The 16,601-nt window shown below is 42.0% G+C and overlaps 2 protein-coding genes across 2 annotated transcripts; one reads left to right on the forward strand and one right to left on the reverse strand.

The window, feature by feature from the left end:
• Nucleotides 1-4,031: 4,031 nt before the first annotated feature.
• On the forward strand, nucleotides 4,032-4,392 carry LOC128837923 (histone H4). The gene has a single exon (XM_054029607.1). The coding sequence runs from the start codon at nucleotides 4,064-4,066 to the stop codon at nucleotides 4,373-4,375; it is 312 nt and encodes a 103-aa protein (XP_053885582.1). The 5' UTR covers nucleotides 4,032-4,063; the 3' UTR covers nucleotides 4,376-4,392.
• Nucleotides 4,393-5,617: 1,225 nt separating this feature from the next.
• LOC128837915 (histone H4) lies at nucleotides 5,618-6,174 on the reverse strand. Its single transcript, XM_054029595.1, has one exon. The coding sequence runs from the start codon at nucleotides 6,140-6,142 to the stop codon at nucleotides 5,831-5,833; it is 312 nt and encodes a 103-aa protein (XP_053885570.1). The 5' UTR covers nucleotides 6,143-6,174; the 3' UTR covers nucleotides 5,618-5,830.
• Nucleotides 6,175-16,601: the final 10,427 nt, after the last annotated feature.

The following is a 16,601-nucleotide window of genomic DNA, read 5'->3' on the forward strand; positions in this document are numbered from 1 at the left end:
TTGCCTGTGTCGAGTTTACCAAGAGATCAAGATTGTTCTGTATGAGTGGCCTGTTCTTTTAATTATTTACCATTCCCCCAATCTTTTCGCCATCTGAAACCTTTATCATTAATGTTTTTATTCCAGGTTACTGATAAAAATGTTAAATGGTGTATGGCCAAGAACTAATCCCTGCAAGATACCACTGGAAGCCACTCAACAACGATTCTCCATTTATAATTATATTTTGAGGCCTATTTGTTAACAAATTTTTAATTCAGTGAATGTCACCATCTTGATTTTATACTGTTCTAAGTTTATAAATTAAGATATCATGTGGTTCAGAAGTCTAGATATATAACAATAACACTGTTATTGAATAGCATGATCAAAGAGGCACACTGAATGTTGAAGCTGTAGTTCCATAGAACAATGTTTGATCTGGAAACATAATCTAAAAATCACAAATAAATCATTATCTACCTTAATTCTACCTTAATTTCCTCCTTTGTAAAAAACCTGTACATTGTATTCTAAAAGTAATTTAATACCTTAATCATTTATGCCCAAAGCATGTGTGTGTGTGTGTGTGTGTGTGTGTATATATATATATATATCAATTTTTTTCTCAGTTTAGAATTCCTGAAATAGCTTTTGTTCTGATCCTAGTGTGCATATATTTCAATAGGCTTTTACTGTATTGTTACCCCTTTTGAACTAAGTAGTTAGCCAAATTTGGGGTATGGTGGGTTGTTCCAGTTGTGAGGAGAGATTGATGATATAGCCATTTTCTTTGATGCAATCTTCTTTATTTACAAAATTATACATAAAGTCCTGTTTTCCCAATCACAGGAGGAAATCAAATCGCAAGAGAGAGTTTGCTGACTTTTCCAAACCTGACTTTTCAGCCAGCACTCTGCTTAAACAGCTTTCTCTCTTAGCTTTGTCTCAGGGCTACATTACCAACATTTCTGTCTAACAGCAACACTAACTGCCTTTCTGCCTGCTTCTGACTCTGTGTCCCGAATGCATCTCACTCCTCCTCTCCCCCCAAAGACACATACACAGTTATCCAAACAATGCTCAGCTAAAGTCCTCCTCATCATGATTAAAAATCCTGGGTGGACTGGGTGATTGGGTGGTGGTGGTGAGCTGCTTAACTATCTCTCACCACTATCTTAAAAGAAGGGTGGTAACTCACATCCATAACAAGGTTAAACCCAACCTACAACAACTCATCCCTCCTAAGCTTTGTCCATCCTCCCAAAGAGGCTGAAAATGAAGATACAACAACGAATCCCAACCAGAAAAAAATGAAATAGTTCAACAAATTATATTAATTATCTACTATGAACTATTTAGAGTGTCAGGGTGTTTTCACAAAAACAACGAGTGCAGTGGCACCTTAAAGACTAACAGACTTAAAGACTTCACAGAACTAAGCCAAATTAATTTTCTCACCCATATCTTTTTGGATTTTTTCCCCCTTTCAATCAATGTAAAGAGGCCTTTTTTCAATGAGCCCCTGAGGAACCCCTATTGTTTCTGTGGAATTTGCTGAGTGATATATACTGTGCTCATTTTGTTCTAATTGGGAATTCATTTATGTTACAGTATTATCACATAATAACAAGTGAAGAGACATAATTTTGAGTCTATGACATTATACAGTACAATAAAACAAATAAATTGAAATAAAGTTCATTCTCTATTGTTGCCCCAATTAGACTGTATACATAAAGACAATATGTATATGTTTTACAAGTCAAAGCTAGTTTGCTCCTATATTGACCTATGAATCAAACTTTTTGTTGCTCTTCTGTGATCAGAAATTTAAAGAAAATATTTTCATTTATTTTTGAGATTAAGTTAAAGTTGAAAGTATTAATCTTCTATAAAATGTTATAAAATATTTAAGAATATATTTTCTTCATCAGTTTTATTGTCTATGGCCTTAATATTTTAAACAGCCTTGTAGTCCCTAGTAGTAAGCAACTATGATCATGTATTAATCATAAGAAAATTAAGAAACTTTTTAGTTGTTAAAAGGTTAGTGAACATGAGAATACTTTATGGGAAAGATGACATTTTTTCTACTAAAGAATATGTTGACCAAATGTCTTGATAACATTGCACAAAGTATGAAAAATGAACATTCTTATGGCACCAAATTAAATTCTGTTTTGGAAGAGACAGAAAAAAATAGTCTCACTAGTTCTATTCCTGATCTGAAAGTGATTCCTTCTCCTTTGGCCTTGAATTAAAAACTCCCTTCTCTTATTTCAGTTTCCCCTCTGTTAAGTGGGACAGTCCTGTTTGTCTACTGATCTCACAGCCATTTTGCCAAAATAAATTAGTAAAAGTTTGCAACCATCTAAAAAGTACTGTATATGTGTGAAATGTTGTTAATATGGTTATGCACTATCATACTTCCGTGCATTATATGAATCTAAGGTGACCCACCTAATATGTACCTAACAGTGAAATATTATCTCTGTCCAGCAGACCTATGAACAGATGTTTAGATTGAAAGTTTCTGTGTTGAGCCAGGGAAGGAATTGTGAATTATGGTCATTGTTGCTGATACCAAGGGATTACAAAATACACACTCCTGTTTCACTTGGTAAGTGTGCAGTCAAGAGCTAACTCTGGAACTATCCTTTTGATTATTGTTATTATTATTATTAATTCTAGTAACGTGAGTCTTGAGCCAGCATGCAGAGACTTCCTTTTTCACGCCTCCTCTCATCTCCCCCCACCACCTCCCCCAGCACTGACACTCGCCATTTCTTCAAAGCACCTAGCACGTTCTCTGGGTCTGCCTCCTGTGAAATCAAAAACTTGTTTGTCCAGGCATCTGAAGAAGTGGGTTTTTTTCCCCAGGAAAGCTTATGCCCAAATAAATCTGTTCGTTGTTAAGGTGCCACCAGACTTCTTGTTTTTGTGGATACAGACTAACACAGGTACCCCTCTTATACTTTGTCCCTGATAGAAAATGATAATATTCTGAATGATGGTAGAAATAATGGTGTCCTGTAGTCTTGTCAATAAGTATCATAGACACTCAACCTTTACTACCGTAACATATTTGTTTCAGGTTTCAGAGTAGCAGCCATGTTAGTCTGTATCCGCAAAAAGAACAGGAGTTGTTTCAGTTTATCAATTAAAAAAACAAAACAAAAAAACAAAAAAACCTGGGGCACAGCTGGGAACCATTGAAAGACTTGCCAGAAAGAGACAGGAGTGGAGGAGCTTCACAGCTGCCCTGAGTAATGGGTACCAAGTAACATCTCTCTCGCGTCTCCTGCTTTATGGGGAGGGATGTTCACAGCTGAGAAACAAATTTGTGGTTTCCCGAGCGATCGCGTTTGCAGCGATTCACAGCCATGCTGACAATGTCACAAACAAACAACTAAAGCAGAAACGGCAATCAGAGTGAAATGAAGGAAAGAAGAGCACAGCCCCGTGCCCCGCTACCTCTACCGCCCGTGGCCTCTTTGCCGCATTGTCTGGCTCGCAGAGTAGCCCCCCCCCCCCTACTCAAGCTGTGGAAAATGGCGGTGAACGGTAGAGACGGGCCAAGGAGAGAAGGGATGTGTCAGGAAACCTGATTGGTCAGATTTTGCCGCAGCCCCCAAATCCTTGAAACCCACAGAGGAGCATTTTCAACCCAAAACAGCCGCAGACGCGCGGCCCTCGCTCGGCAGACGCACCCGAAGGGCACCGAGACAAGCCGCATCGGAGTTTGAAAGCGGCTGTTGTTTTAAGCAAGGGACACGGGGGACTCCACTAGAATTCCCGGAGGTAGCGCTTGATACTGAGTCTCCGCATCCTAACTGTGTGCGCGGCAGCGTCATAGGAAGCCGGGGGGAGGCTCCGTATTTATTTGACTAGAAAGCCTTGGGGAGTGTAACTCTTGCAGGGAACAGACACCGGCGGGTGGGGGAGGGGAGGGGTGGCGGAGGCAGGCTAAGAGCCCACCCTTTTTCTTTTCAGTTCTCAATCAGGTCGCCACGCAGACAATATACCGAGACTTCATGCTTCGCCTTGGGAGTTGGTCGGTTGTGTGTGACTTGATTTCACCATGTCTGGTCGCGGTAAGGGTGGTAAAGGCTTGGGGAAGGGAGGTGCCAAGCGCCATCGTAAAGTGCTTCGGGATAACATCCAAGGCATTACCAAGCCAGCTATTCGTCGCTTGGCTCGACGCGGGGGGGTGAAGCGTATTTCGGGCTTGATCTATGAAGAGACCCGCGGAGTGCTGAAGGTGTTCTTGGAGAACGTGATCCGCGATGCTGTCACTTACACTGAACATGCCAAGCGAAAGACGGTAACGGCTATGGATGTGGTTTATGCCCTGAAGCGCCAGGGTCGCACTCTCTATGGTTTTGGCGGCTAAACGGGTCACTAAAGTCAGCAGGATAACACAAAGGCTCTTTTAAGAGCCACCCACACTTTCACAATAAGAGTTGTATTATTTTCATAATGTAGTAGACATCTCTTAAAATTAACTTGTGACCTTAAGGGTTTTTTTTTTAGGTTTTAAGGCTCTTATACCCACTATTCCTGTTTTAAATGCGAAGATCTCTACAGTACAGATAAACTAGGAATTTAAAATATCCAGTGTAAAAATGCTTGTACGTTCAAATATTTTTTAAAAAAATCTTATAAATTGCTGTCAATATGTAACAGATTGCAAAGGACAATATTAGCGAAATTTGGGTTTTTAAGCCCAATAACCCGCTACATTTTGTTACTTTTTTGCAATTTGTTTTTACAAAATCAATTGAAAAGTACATACAACTCTTATGAAAAGCAAAGTAGGTCTGAAAAGAGCTTTTGGTTACGGATGCAAATAATTTTCTAAGAAATTAAATTTGATTTAATTTAATTTGAGCTTCTAATAGTGATAGATTTAGTGACAAAAAAACGTAGGAAGACCAAGAAGGAAAGTTATTCAATCTATGTTTACAAAGTGCTGAACCAAGTTCACCCTGACACTCTTTCCTTAAGAGGTTTCAGAGTAGCAGCCGTGTTAGTCTGTATCCGCAAAAAGAAGAACAGGAGTACTTGTGGCACCTTAGAGACTAACAAATTTATTAGAGCATACGCTTTCGTGGACTACAGCCCACTTCTTCGGATGCAGTGGGCTGTAGTCCACGAAAGCTTATGCTCTAATAAATTTGTTAGTCTCTAAGGTGCCACAAGTACTCCTGTTCTTCTTTTTCCTTAAGAGCTTTTTAAAGCCCTGGTGGGGATGATTTAGTTGGTGATTAGGTCCTGTTTTGGGCAGGGGTTGGGCTAGATGACCTCCTGAGGTCCCTTCTAACCCTGATATTCTATGATTCTATGACACGGGTATCTTTTCCAAGGCCATGTGAATCATGAACTCTTTTGTAAATGACATTTTTGAGTACATTGCCGGAGACGCATCCCCAGGGGAAATGGACAAAGACGCTGTATCTGGAGGCACAGAAGCTGTCATCAGGTATACTAGCTCCAAGTTAAATGCTCTCTTAATGCAAAAATTAATACCTACAACCGAAAGGCAGCCACTCGTTTTCAGTAAAAGGTCTATCGTTTTTTATTTTATTCCTCTAACAAATACTCTCATTCAAGGAAGCCACCACCAATTTTACGGCTGAAAATTGCTACTTTAACCAAAGCGCTAATTGTTCCTTACATCTAAACATATTTAGTGTAAATAAGTAAGTATTTCGTGTAAGTTCAATAGTTTTCTATGCTAAGTTTTCACATCACAGCATGAGAACACAAGAATCACAACTCTTATTGTGAAAGTGTGGGTGGCTCTTAAAAGAGCCTTTGTGTTATCCTGCTGACTTTAGTGACCCGTTTAGCCGCCAAAACCATAGAGAGTGCGACCCTGGCGCTTCAGGGCATAAACCACATCCATAGCCGTTACCGTCTTTCGCTTGGCATGTTCAGTGTAAGTGACAGCATCGCGGATCACGTTCTCCAAGAACACCTTCAGCACTCCGCGGGTCTCTTCATAGATCAAGCCCGAAATACGCTTCACCCCCCCGCGTCGAGCCAAGCGACGAATAGCTGGCTTGGTAATGCCTTGGATGTTATCCCGAAGCACTTTACGATGGCGCTTGGCACCTCCCTTCCCCAAGCCTTTACCACCCTTACCGCGACCAGACATGGTGAAATCAAGTCACACACAACCGACCAACTCCCAAGGCGAAGCATGAAGTCTCGGTATATTGTCTGCGTGGCGACCTGATTGAGAACTGAAAAGAAAAAGGGTGGGCTCTTAGCCTGCCTCTCCCACCCCTCCCCCTCCCCCACCCGCCGGTGTCTGTTCCCTGCAAGAGTTACACTCCCCAAGGCTTTCTAGTCAAATAAATACGGAGCCTCCCCCCGGCTTCCTATGACGCTGCCGCGCACACAGTTAGGATGCGGAGACTCAGTATCAAGCGCTACCTCCGGGAATTCTAGTGGAGTCCCCCGTGTCCCTTGCTTAAAACAACAGCCGCTTTCAAACTCCGATGCGGCTTGTCTCGGTGCCCTTCGGGTGCGTCTGCCGAGCGAGGGCCGCGCGTCTGCGGCTGTTTTGGGTTGAAAATGCTCCTCTGTGGGTTTCAAGGATTTGGGGGCTGCGGCAAAATCTGACCAATCAGGTTTCCTGACACATCCCTTCTCTCCTTGGCCCGTCTCTACCGTTCACCGCCATTTTCCACAGCTTGAGTCGGGGGGGGCTACTCTGCGAGCCAGACAATGCGGCAAAGAGGCCACGGGCGGTAGAGGTAGCGGGGCACGGGGCTGTGCTCTTCTTTCCTTCATTTCACTCTGATTGCCGTTTCTGCTTTAGTTGTTTGTTTGTAAATAAATACAGATTTTTGCATAATTATGAGATGATGAGCGTTGCTATGATTGATCACTCGGAAATGCGATTATTCGGAGACCTAAACTCCATCTCCATAGCAGCGAGGATGAGAAACCGAAGCTGTAAATTGAAAGTGGAAACAATTTCCCCCCTCCTGGTTGGAAGGGGCAATCAGTCCAGGTTCTGATATGATATGAAAATTATGTATATAGTCATCTTCATGGTTACAGTATAAGAATTATTTACAAACCTTTAGACTATTGAGAAACTTGGGTAAAAAATAATTAAATTGTGAAATAAAGAGCTAAGGAATATATCAGCCATTTCCAGTTTGGCCTCTGCTGCCATCTACTGGCTGTTTCAATTAATTAGTTTAAATCTTGGAGATTTTTAATGAGTCATCTTTCTGTTCTGATATTTTATCGTTGTCAATAGTAGGATTACCTATGGGTACATCTACACTACAGGGGGGAGTCGATTTAAGATACGCAAATTCAGCTACGTGAATAGCGTAGCTGAATTCGACGTATCGCAGCCGACTTACCCTGCTGTGAGGACGGCGGCAAAATCGACTTCTGCGGCTTTCTGTCGACGGCACTTACTCCCACCTCCGCTGGTGGAGTAAGAGCGTCGATTCGGGGATCGATTGTCGAGTCCTGTCGGGAGGCGATAAATCGATCCCCGAGAGGTCGATTTCTACCCGCCGATTCAGGCGGGTAGTGTAGACCTAGCCTAAGTGTTGTATACTGGATTGTTTTTCCCATCGAGAAAAAGAGAAAAGAAGGGTATAGAAACTCAATGTATGATTTGTTTGAAATATATTAAATATAAAAATATGGCTATACACATTATTCCCTTATTTGAAATGTGTATACATTTTGATATATGTTCAACATACTCACCAATTTACTGCAACAAAACAGTGTCAATATATTTTGTGCTAGACCTTATTTGTTAAAGGAATAAAGGTTGTGTGGAAGAGGTGGGGGAAAAAGATTTAAAATGCTAGTTTCCCTTAATTTCTCAAATAAAAAAAATATAGATGTGGCACATGACATGAAATTTCATAGTATTAGCATGTCATGTACTTGAAATGCACCCATCAAAAATGCTCATCTCTTAGTTTGCATCCACATTTTCCGTTTCTCATTTAATTACACTATTTTTGGTATTCCTATTTCTGATAAATCTCTCAAAAAACATTCTCGCCCTCCAGTGTGATTTTCATACAAATTTCCAGTGAGATGATTTACCACTTACATTTTAATGCAAGGCTTTATATTGCTTAATTTTAAATGAATGGTATGCCTTCCATTTACTTAAATGGATGAAGAATTAGGATCTCTCAATATTGTTCTCCTTTCTTAACTTTTTCTATTATGTTAATTTTCATCTAGGAAACGTATTCATCTCTGATATACCAAAATAAGGAAATATATAACAGCTTTCAGTATAAGGTGGAACAGGAGTACTTGTGGCACCTTAGAGACAAGTACTCCTGTTCTTCTTTTTGCGGATACAGACTAACACGGCTGTTACTCTGAAAGTATAAGGTGGGTACACAACTGGATGAAAGTTACCAATAGTTCTCCATCAGCTTGGGAGGATGCACTAGAGAGTTCCCACATGGGTCAGTCCTGCATCTGTTCCTATTCAATATTTTCATTAATGACTTGAATAATGGAGTGGAGAGTGTGCTAATAAAATGTGCAAATGACACCAAGCTGGGAGAGGTTGCAAGCACTTTAGAGGAGAGGATTAGACTTCAAAATGATCTTGACAAACTAAAGAATTGGTCTGAGATTAAATCCAATAAAAAGAAGTGCAAAGCACTTCACTTTCAAAGGTAAAATCTAATTCAGAGCTACAAATTGGGGAATACCTGGCTAGGTAGTGGTACTGCTAAAAATGATCTGAGTGTTATAGTAGATCACAAATAGAATGTAAGTCAATGGTGGCTGGTGAGATGAAGGGAGTTAGCCAGTTGAATTTGCCTGCAGAGGGAGGGAGGGTTGTGGTTTTTGTTTTTGTTTTTTGTTTCCTTAAATTGCAGGTACTCTCCAAAGAAGAACCCGCCATGGGAGGAAAACTGTGTCACCAACACCATTTCTAGCTCTTCCCCTGCCTCCACTTGTGGGGGGGGGCTCTGCCAGATAGGCATCCTGATCTTCAAGGCTTCCACCCAGGCCCTGGTGTGTACTTATTGGGAATGCATCCTGTGTTGCCATGGCAATGAAAGCCAGGCAGGGGGGAACCAACAGGTGTAAGAGGTGTCTGTTAGTGGAGTCCCTCAGGAATCAGAAAAGAAAGCTGCAGGAGTAGATGGCTCATTTACATGTCATCCAGGAGCATGAGGACTTCTTTGTCAGGATGCACATGGGGACACCTGGGATGGTGGATGCTAGCTGACTAGCTAACTGCAGCAGCACGAGAGGAGGAAGGAGAACTGGCTGTTCTGTGAGGAGGAGACAGGTTGCTGAACACCTTGAGTAGTAGACAGTTCTCCACCCACCACTCCCGTCCCCCATCCATTGAGCTAAAGAATCAGTCTGCTGTACTGGCAACAGGAGCAGACCTCGATGACTGAGGAGGAGGAGCAATTTGTCCCCAATCCTGGGAGGCTCATGGCTAAGGCTACGATTTAGTCATGGGTGTTTTTAGTAAAAGTCATGGACACGTCATGGGCAATAAACAAATATTCATGCCCGTGACCTGTCCATGACTTGTACTATAAATACCCCTGACTAAACCTTAGGTGATCTGGGGGGCTCCAGGATGCTGCAGGTACTCGGGGGTGGGGGCTTCCAGCATGCTACCGCTGCTGCTCCAGGGGGGCGGGGGGAGAGCGGCCCAGGGCCCTGACGCTGCTGCTCTGGGGAAGGGGGGTGGCCAGGGGCGCTGCTGCTGCTCCCAGACTGCTGCTCCATGGCAGTGCCCAGGACCAGATGCTGGGGGCCACCTGAGCAGTGGCTGGTGCAACTGTCCCCAGGGCCACCCCAGCTGCTCGGGCAGCCCTGGGGTCAGCTTTGCCAGCTGCTGCAGAAGTCATGGAAGTCCCGGGAAGTCATAGAATTGGTGACTTCCATGAACACCATGAAAGACTCGTAGCCTTACTCATAGTCACTACACCCAAGAGGAGGAGTCAGAGTTCTGGTGGCTGGGGAATCCCTTCTGAGGGGAATGGAGGCATCTATCTGCTGACCTGACATGATGTCCCAGGAAATGTGCTGCCTGCCTGGAACTGGCATCCAAGACATCATGGAAAGGTTGCTGAGGCTCATCTGTCCCTCTGATCACTACCCCATGCTGTTCATCAACATGGGCACTAATGATACTTCCTGGTGTGATCCTGAGCAGATCAGCAGTGACTATAGGGCTCTGGGAGCTAAGGTGAAGGAGTCAGGGGTGCAGATGGTGTTCTCATTTATCCTCTCAGTTGTGGATAAGGCCCATAAATCTGGAGATGAATACATGGCTGCACAGATGGTGTCAACAAGAGGGCTTTAGCTTCCTTGACCATGTGGTGTGATTCCAGGCAGAAGGTTGGCTGGAAGAGATGGGGTCCACCTGACCAAGAAAGAGAAGAGCATCTTCACACACTGATTTGCCAATTTAGTAAGAAGAGCTAAAAACTAGGTTCAAAGGGTGCAGGTGACAAAAGCCCACAGGTAGGCATAAAGAAAAGTTAATATAGCAGAGGGTTAGATGTTGGTGGGAATATGGAAAATTACAATAGGGTCTAAAAGCAACAAGAGCAACCAGTGGGGGAATCTGCTCAACATCTTACATGTCTATACACAAATGCAAGGACTATGGGGGATAAACAGGAAGAACTGGAAGTGTTAGTATATGAAGTAAATTATGACATTATTGACATGACAGAGACTTGGTGGGATAAGTCAAGATTTGATATTGGTAAAGAAGGGTATAGTTTGTTCAAGAAGGAAAGGCAGGGTAAAAGGGAGGAGATGTTGCATTATACATCAAAAATATATACACTTGTTCTGAAGCACAGAAGGAAGTGGGAGGCAGACCAGCTGAAAGTCTCCCTGTAAATATAAAAGGGGTAAAAAAGGAGTGACATCATAGTAGGGATCTACTATAGACCACCAAATCAGGAAAAGGAGATGGATGAGGCATTTCTAGAACAAATAATAGAAATATCCAAAACACAAGACCTGGGGAATTTAACTACCCAGACATTTGCTGGGAAAGTAATATGACAAAATAGAAAATGTCCAACAAGTTCTTGGAAGTATTGGGGTCAACCTTTTCTTTCAGAAAGTGGAGGAAGTAACCAGGGGGACTGCCATTTTAGACTTGATTCTGACAAACAGGAAATAATTGGTAGCAAATCTGAAGGTGGAAGGCAGTTTGATAGATTTAATGATTCTAAGGAAAGGAAGGAGTGAGAGCAGCAGAATAAGGCCAATACAATTAAAAAAAGTAGACTTTAACAAACAGAGAGAACTGGTAGGCAAGCTACCATAGAAAGCAAATCCTAGGGGAAAAGGGAGTTCAGGAGAGCTGGCAGTTTCTCAAGGCGACAATATAAAAAAAGGTACAACTGTAAACTATTTCAATGTGAAGTAAAAATGGACAAAATAGTAAGGAGCCAATATGGCTCCATCGGGAGCACTTTAATAACCTGAAAATCAAAAAGGAATCCTAGCATAAGTGGACACATGGACAAATTACTCAGGAGGAATACAAAAGAATAACACAAGCAAGTAGGAGAAAAATCAAAACAGCTAAGGCACAAATTGAATTAGACCTAGCCAGGGCGATAAAAGGCAACAAAAAGAGGTTATTTAAATACACCAGCAGCAAGAGAAAGATGCAGGACAGTGTAGTCTTTTACTCAGCAGGACAGGAGAGCTAATAAGTGGTTACATCAAGAAAGCTGAGATGTTTAATGTCCATTTTCCTTCAGTCTTCACTAAAAAAATTAATGCTGACCAGATATTCAACACAGTTAATATTCACAACAGGGGGGAAGTGATGCAAGACAAAATAGGGAAAGAACAGATTAAAGAATATTTAGATAAATCAGATGTATTCAAGTCATCAGGGCCTCATGAAATTCATCCTAGGGTACTGCACCAACTAACTGAAGCAATTTCAGAACGATTAGCAATTATATTCAAAAGTTCATGAAGGATGGGTTCGGTTTCAGAAAACCATAGAAGGGCAAACATAGTACCTGTCTTTAAAAAGGGGAACAGAGTACCCAGGTAATTATAGATGAGTCAGCCTATCTTTGATACCTGGAAAGATAGTGGAACAAATTATTAAACGATGAATTTATAAGCACCTGGAGGAGAATAGTCTTATAAGGAACAGCCAGCATGTATTTGTCCAGAATACATTTCACTATAACAGGGATAAAAAAAGAACAAGATAAATTCATGGAGGATAGGTCCATCAATGGCTATTTGTCAGGATGGACAGGGGTGGCGTCCCTACCCTCTGTTTGTGGGAATGGGTGACTGGGGATGGATCACTTGATGATTACCTGTTCTGTTCATTACCTCTGGGGCACCTGGCATTGGCCACTGTCAGAACACAGGATGCTGGGCTAGATGGACCTTTGGTCTGATCCAGTATGGCCCTTCTTATGTTCTAACAAATTATGCCAAACCAACCTAATTTCATTCTTTGACAGGAATGCCATCCGAATGGATAGAGGGCAAGTGGTAGATGTGATCTAACTTGATTTTAATAAGGCTTTTGACACAGTTCCACATGACATTCTCATAAGCAAATTAGGGAAATGCGGGCTGGATGAACTTACTATAAGGTGGGTTTACAACTGGTTGAATGAACATACTCGAAGAGTAGATATCAATGATTCACTTTTAAACTGTGAGAGTGTATCTAGTGGGGTCCCACAGGGGTTAATACTGGGTCTGGTACTGTTCAATGTTTTCATGAATGACTTGGATAATAGAGTGGAGAATATGTTTATGCAATTTGCAGATGACACTAAGCTTGAAAGGGTTGCAAGCACTTTGGAGGGCAGGATTAGAAAGAATTCAACATGACATTGACAAATTGGAGAATTGGTCTGAAGTCAACAACATGAAATTCAATAAAGATAATTGCAAATACTATACTCAGGAATGAAAAATCAAACACACAACTATAAATTAGGGAATAATTGACTGTATGGCAGTACTTCTGAAAAGAATTTGGGAGTTATGGTGGATCACAAATTGAATTTGAGTCAACAATGCAATGTAGTTTGTACAAAGGTTAATATCCTTATAGGTTGCATTAAGAGGAGTGTTTTATGGCAAAATAATAAAGTACTTCTTGTCACATCTAATATTTTATATGTCCAAAATCTGAGGAAAAATGTATTTATACTTGTCTTAATATATTGTGTACAACAGATTTTCTAAATAAATAAATGAAATTTGTGCTATGTTTTGCATCTGGTTCATAGTTCTGTCTAGTACCCCTCCCCCCTCCCTTTTTTCCCCTTCTAAATCTAGATTGTTATTCAAATAAATTAAAATGAAGCAAAAAGTAACTGCCGCTGACAATTTACAAATGCATACATCTTGGGCATTTCAAAATGGTCTGTGTCTTCATTAGAGAATTGAACTATTGGTAATTGGATACATTGGACTACACTAGTTTAAGTACCAATAGTGCAGTTTGTCCACAATAGACATGCTGTTTTGGGAGCAGTTTGCCACCATTAATACTACTACTGTACTGTAATAGATGCCCTCTACTCTTGGTACCTCTCTGTCCCACAATTCCTGGAACAGTTTAGCGAAGCAGTTGGTTGTTGGAGATTTCAAAAAGCCTTCTGGGAATCTGAGGCCTACCTGGAGGAGATAACATCACATGCCTGAAATCCTTGGGAACCAATGCTATTTCCAGATCACTTTCCCTAAAGATAAGACAGGGTGAATATTTATGCAGTTTTCTCAGTGAGCAAAATTTCTGCTGGAGATTTTGTAAAGCAATTGAGAGGCATCTTCAGACCTCAGGGAGGGTATTCCAGTGGTAATTGTGATGCGCTAGATATTGAGACTAGCAGTTCACTGATTTATTGTTGCAAACAGGGTCGGCTCCAGTGTTTTGGCCACCCCAAGCAGCCAAACCCCAAAAAAAAAAAAGCCGCGATCGCAATCTGCGGCTGCAATTCGGCGGGAGGTCCTTCGCTCCGAGCAGGAGTGAGGGACCATCCACCGAATTGCCGCCGAACAGCTGGACGTGCCGCCCCTCTCCGAAGTGGCCACCCCAAGCACCTGCTTGGTAAGCTGGTGCCTGGAGCCGGCCCTGGTTGCAAACTCCTTACTCCTACTTCTGAAGCAACTGGCTCTGTGCAGTACTTGACCAGTATGTTCACTAGAGGGACACCTGTCTTGTGTCCTGACCACTACTATAGGCTGGTGACACTGAGTTTTTCTCAAAACCTGGGACAAGTAGCTGTGAATGAATAATGTCAGAATGACACATTAAACATTTGTATACCCCTGTGCTGAGCTACCCTTATATTTTACAGCCTATGTTGATGAGGGCACTGTTCACTCATCCAACTTTCACTCTAATGCAAAACTTTGACAGTGACCTCATATGCTATTGTATCAATTATATCAACACATCTGATTGCCACACAGTGAAAGCATTTTGGAAGTTATTCTGCCTTAACACTGCTGATGTCACTGTTAATATTTTTGTGATAAAGTGGGAATTTTCTGTAGTATTTATATGATGTGTATATGTGCCTCAGTTTATCCTATATGCTGCATTGTTACCTAGTGGGTGGAAAAGGTCTGTTTGCTCTTGGGGCAGACTAAGACACAGGTGTGAATGGCACCTAGCTGTCTGGGTCAAGTGGGCTTCAATCCCCACATCAGTGGAACAGCTGAGAAGACAATGGCAAATCCAGTCACCAGGACATTGATACCTAGAAATCAATGACCCAGAGGGATATGGACTTCCTCACCTCTCCTTAGGGAATATGAACAACAATGCCCTCCCAGCTTGAGATCTAAGGACAGGAGAGGTGTGAGACAGGTAAGGGTGGACTGCAGGAAGCAGTCAGGACACACACCTGGGAGTCTGATGTAGGAGGACAGATGGACAAAAAGACAGAGCTTGAACAAAAGGGTTCACTACAGCATGGTTGGGCTCCAGCTACCTATAAAAAAATTATGTTTTCACCTTCATTTTTCTATGCTAACCTAAGGACTTCCTATGCTGTGTTCCAGATGGCTAATTAACCCTTCTGTTTTGACAACATTGCATGAATGTCACTGCAAATGCTTGCTGAGGTGTATTGATCCGTGGAGAATGTACAAGTTTCATGTCTGAGTGGGACTAGCTGAACAGAGCTCACCATGTGAAGCAGGAGTACTGAAGGTCCAGAGGTCCAGTCTAAGGAGGCAGTGAAGCCACAGGGGGTCTGCCCCATGGAAGAGGTTCCTCCTAGAGAATGTTCCAAAGCAGGGGCCATAGTCCCTCTCCTGTGGATCCATGACAGTTTTACATTAGACTGCAAGTTTAATGAAGTTGGTGTGTGTATTGTGTTTTTTTTTTTTGCAATCTGGTGGCAATGGAAGTGAAAAAAAAGGCATGGAGTACATCTTTAATGGCATTGCAGGCAGTGTGAAGGTGAAAGGAAGCCACAAGTCTGTCACTTTAACTTTTTATTGCCATTTAAAAAAAGTTTTGGGTGGATAAAATGTATCATGCCATATCCTGTATTGCCACTAAATATAGTATTTTTTTTCTAATTTACTAGATTTTTTTATGTAGCTTTGGTGTACCTCAGTGGATAGGACCACAGAATCTGGGAAAAGGGAGATGCACCTGCCTGGGATTCAGAGGGGAACAGTGAGATGCAGAAGCCACTTCTGATTATGCTGACCCTCCCGAGGAGTGTGAGCTGCTGCGATATGCCTCAGTAAATAATTTGTCTATAGCATTTTATCCCCGCTAATGAGTTACTGAATATAAGTACTATTCTCCATGTGTAACAGTGATGACATAACCTGTCAGCTGGAGGAAACCTCTATGAAGGAGCTTTGGTCATCACTCATATCACCATATACTCCATAGCTTCTCATGGAATTCTGGAACCTGAATACAGCATTTGCCTGCATTACACTGCCCTTTCATCTCGGTCCCTTCTCCCTGCCAGTATGAACATACCTCTCAACCTTCCAACATGTCTGTGTGGGAAAAGTGTGACACTCACTGCCTTGGCTGATGGTGGGGAGTGAACTGATGACCTCAGGAGCTAAAAGCATATGCTTTTACATTTTGTGTTACAGAGTCCAACTTTTGAGTAGGCAACTGTCACAGACATGGCTGGGGACCCAAAGGGGATGCACCAAACACATGCTGAATAATGGATTATACAGGAAAAATGTATGACGACTGAAATGTAAAATTATGTGTATGTCAGCGGTTTACAGCATAATTTACAGAGTATCATAGTTTTAAAGTACACAATCTGTTTTAAGGATGTCTTCTCATAGTGTGCATCACTACCCTTACTTCATATAGACCGTCAGCAGGTTTAAATCCCTTGCTTAAACTCTTACTACCTGAGGTACAAGATTAATTGCTAGCCCCATTGTATACTAGCCACTGGAGGGGCTTTAACACACACTTTATCAGTGGGTTACACAGATATTTATTAGTCATCAGTAGAACATTGGTGACCAAGAATCCTGGATTCTATCCTAGGCTCTGGGAGAGGAGTGTACTTTGTAGTGATTAGAAACAGGATAACCAAAACTGCTTTATG

Source organism: Malaclemys terrapin, chromosome 1 (assembly GCF_027887155.1).
Source record: "Malaclemys terrapin pileata isolate rMalTer1 chromosome 1, rMalTer1.hap1, whole genome shotgun sequence".
NCBI classification, from domain to species: domain Eukaryota; kingdom Metazoa; phylum Chordata; order Testudines; family Emydidae; genus Malaclemys; species Malaclemys terrapin.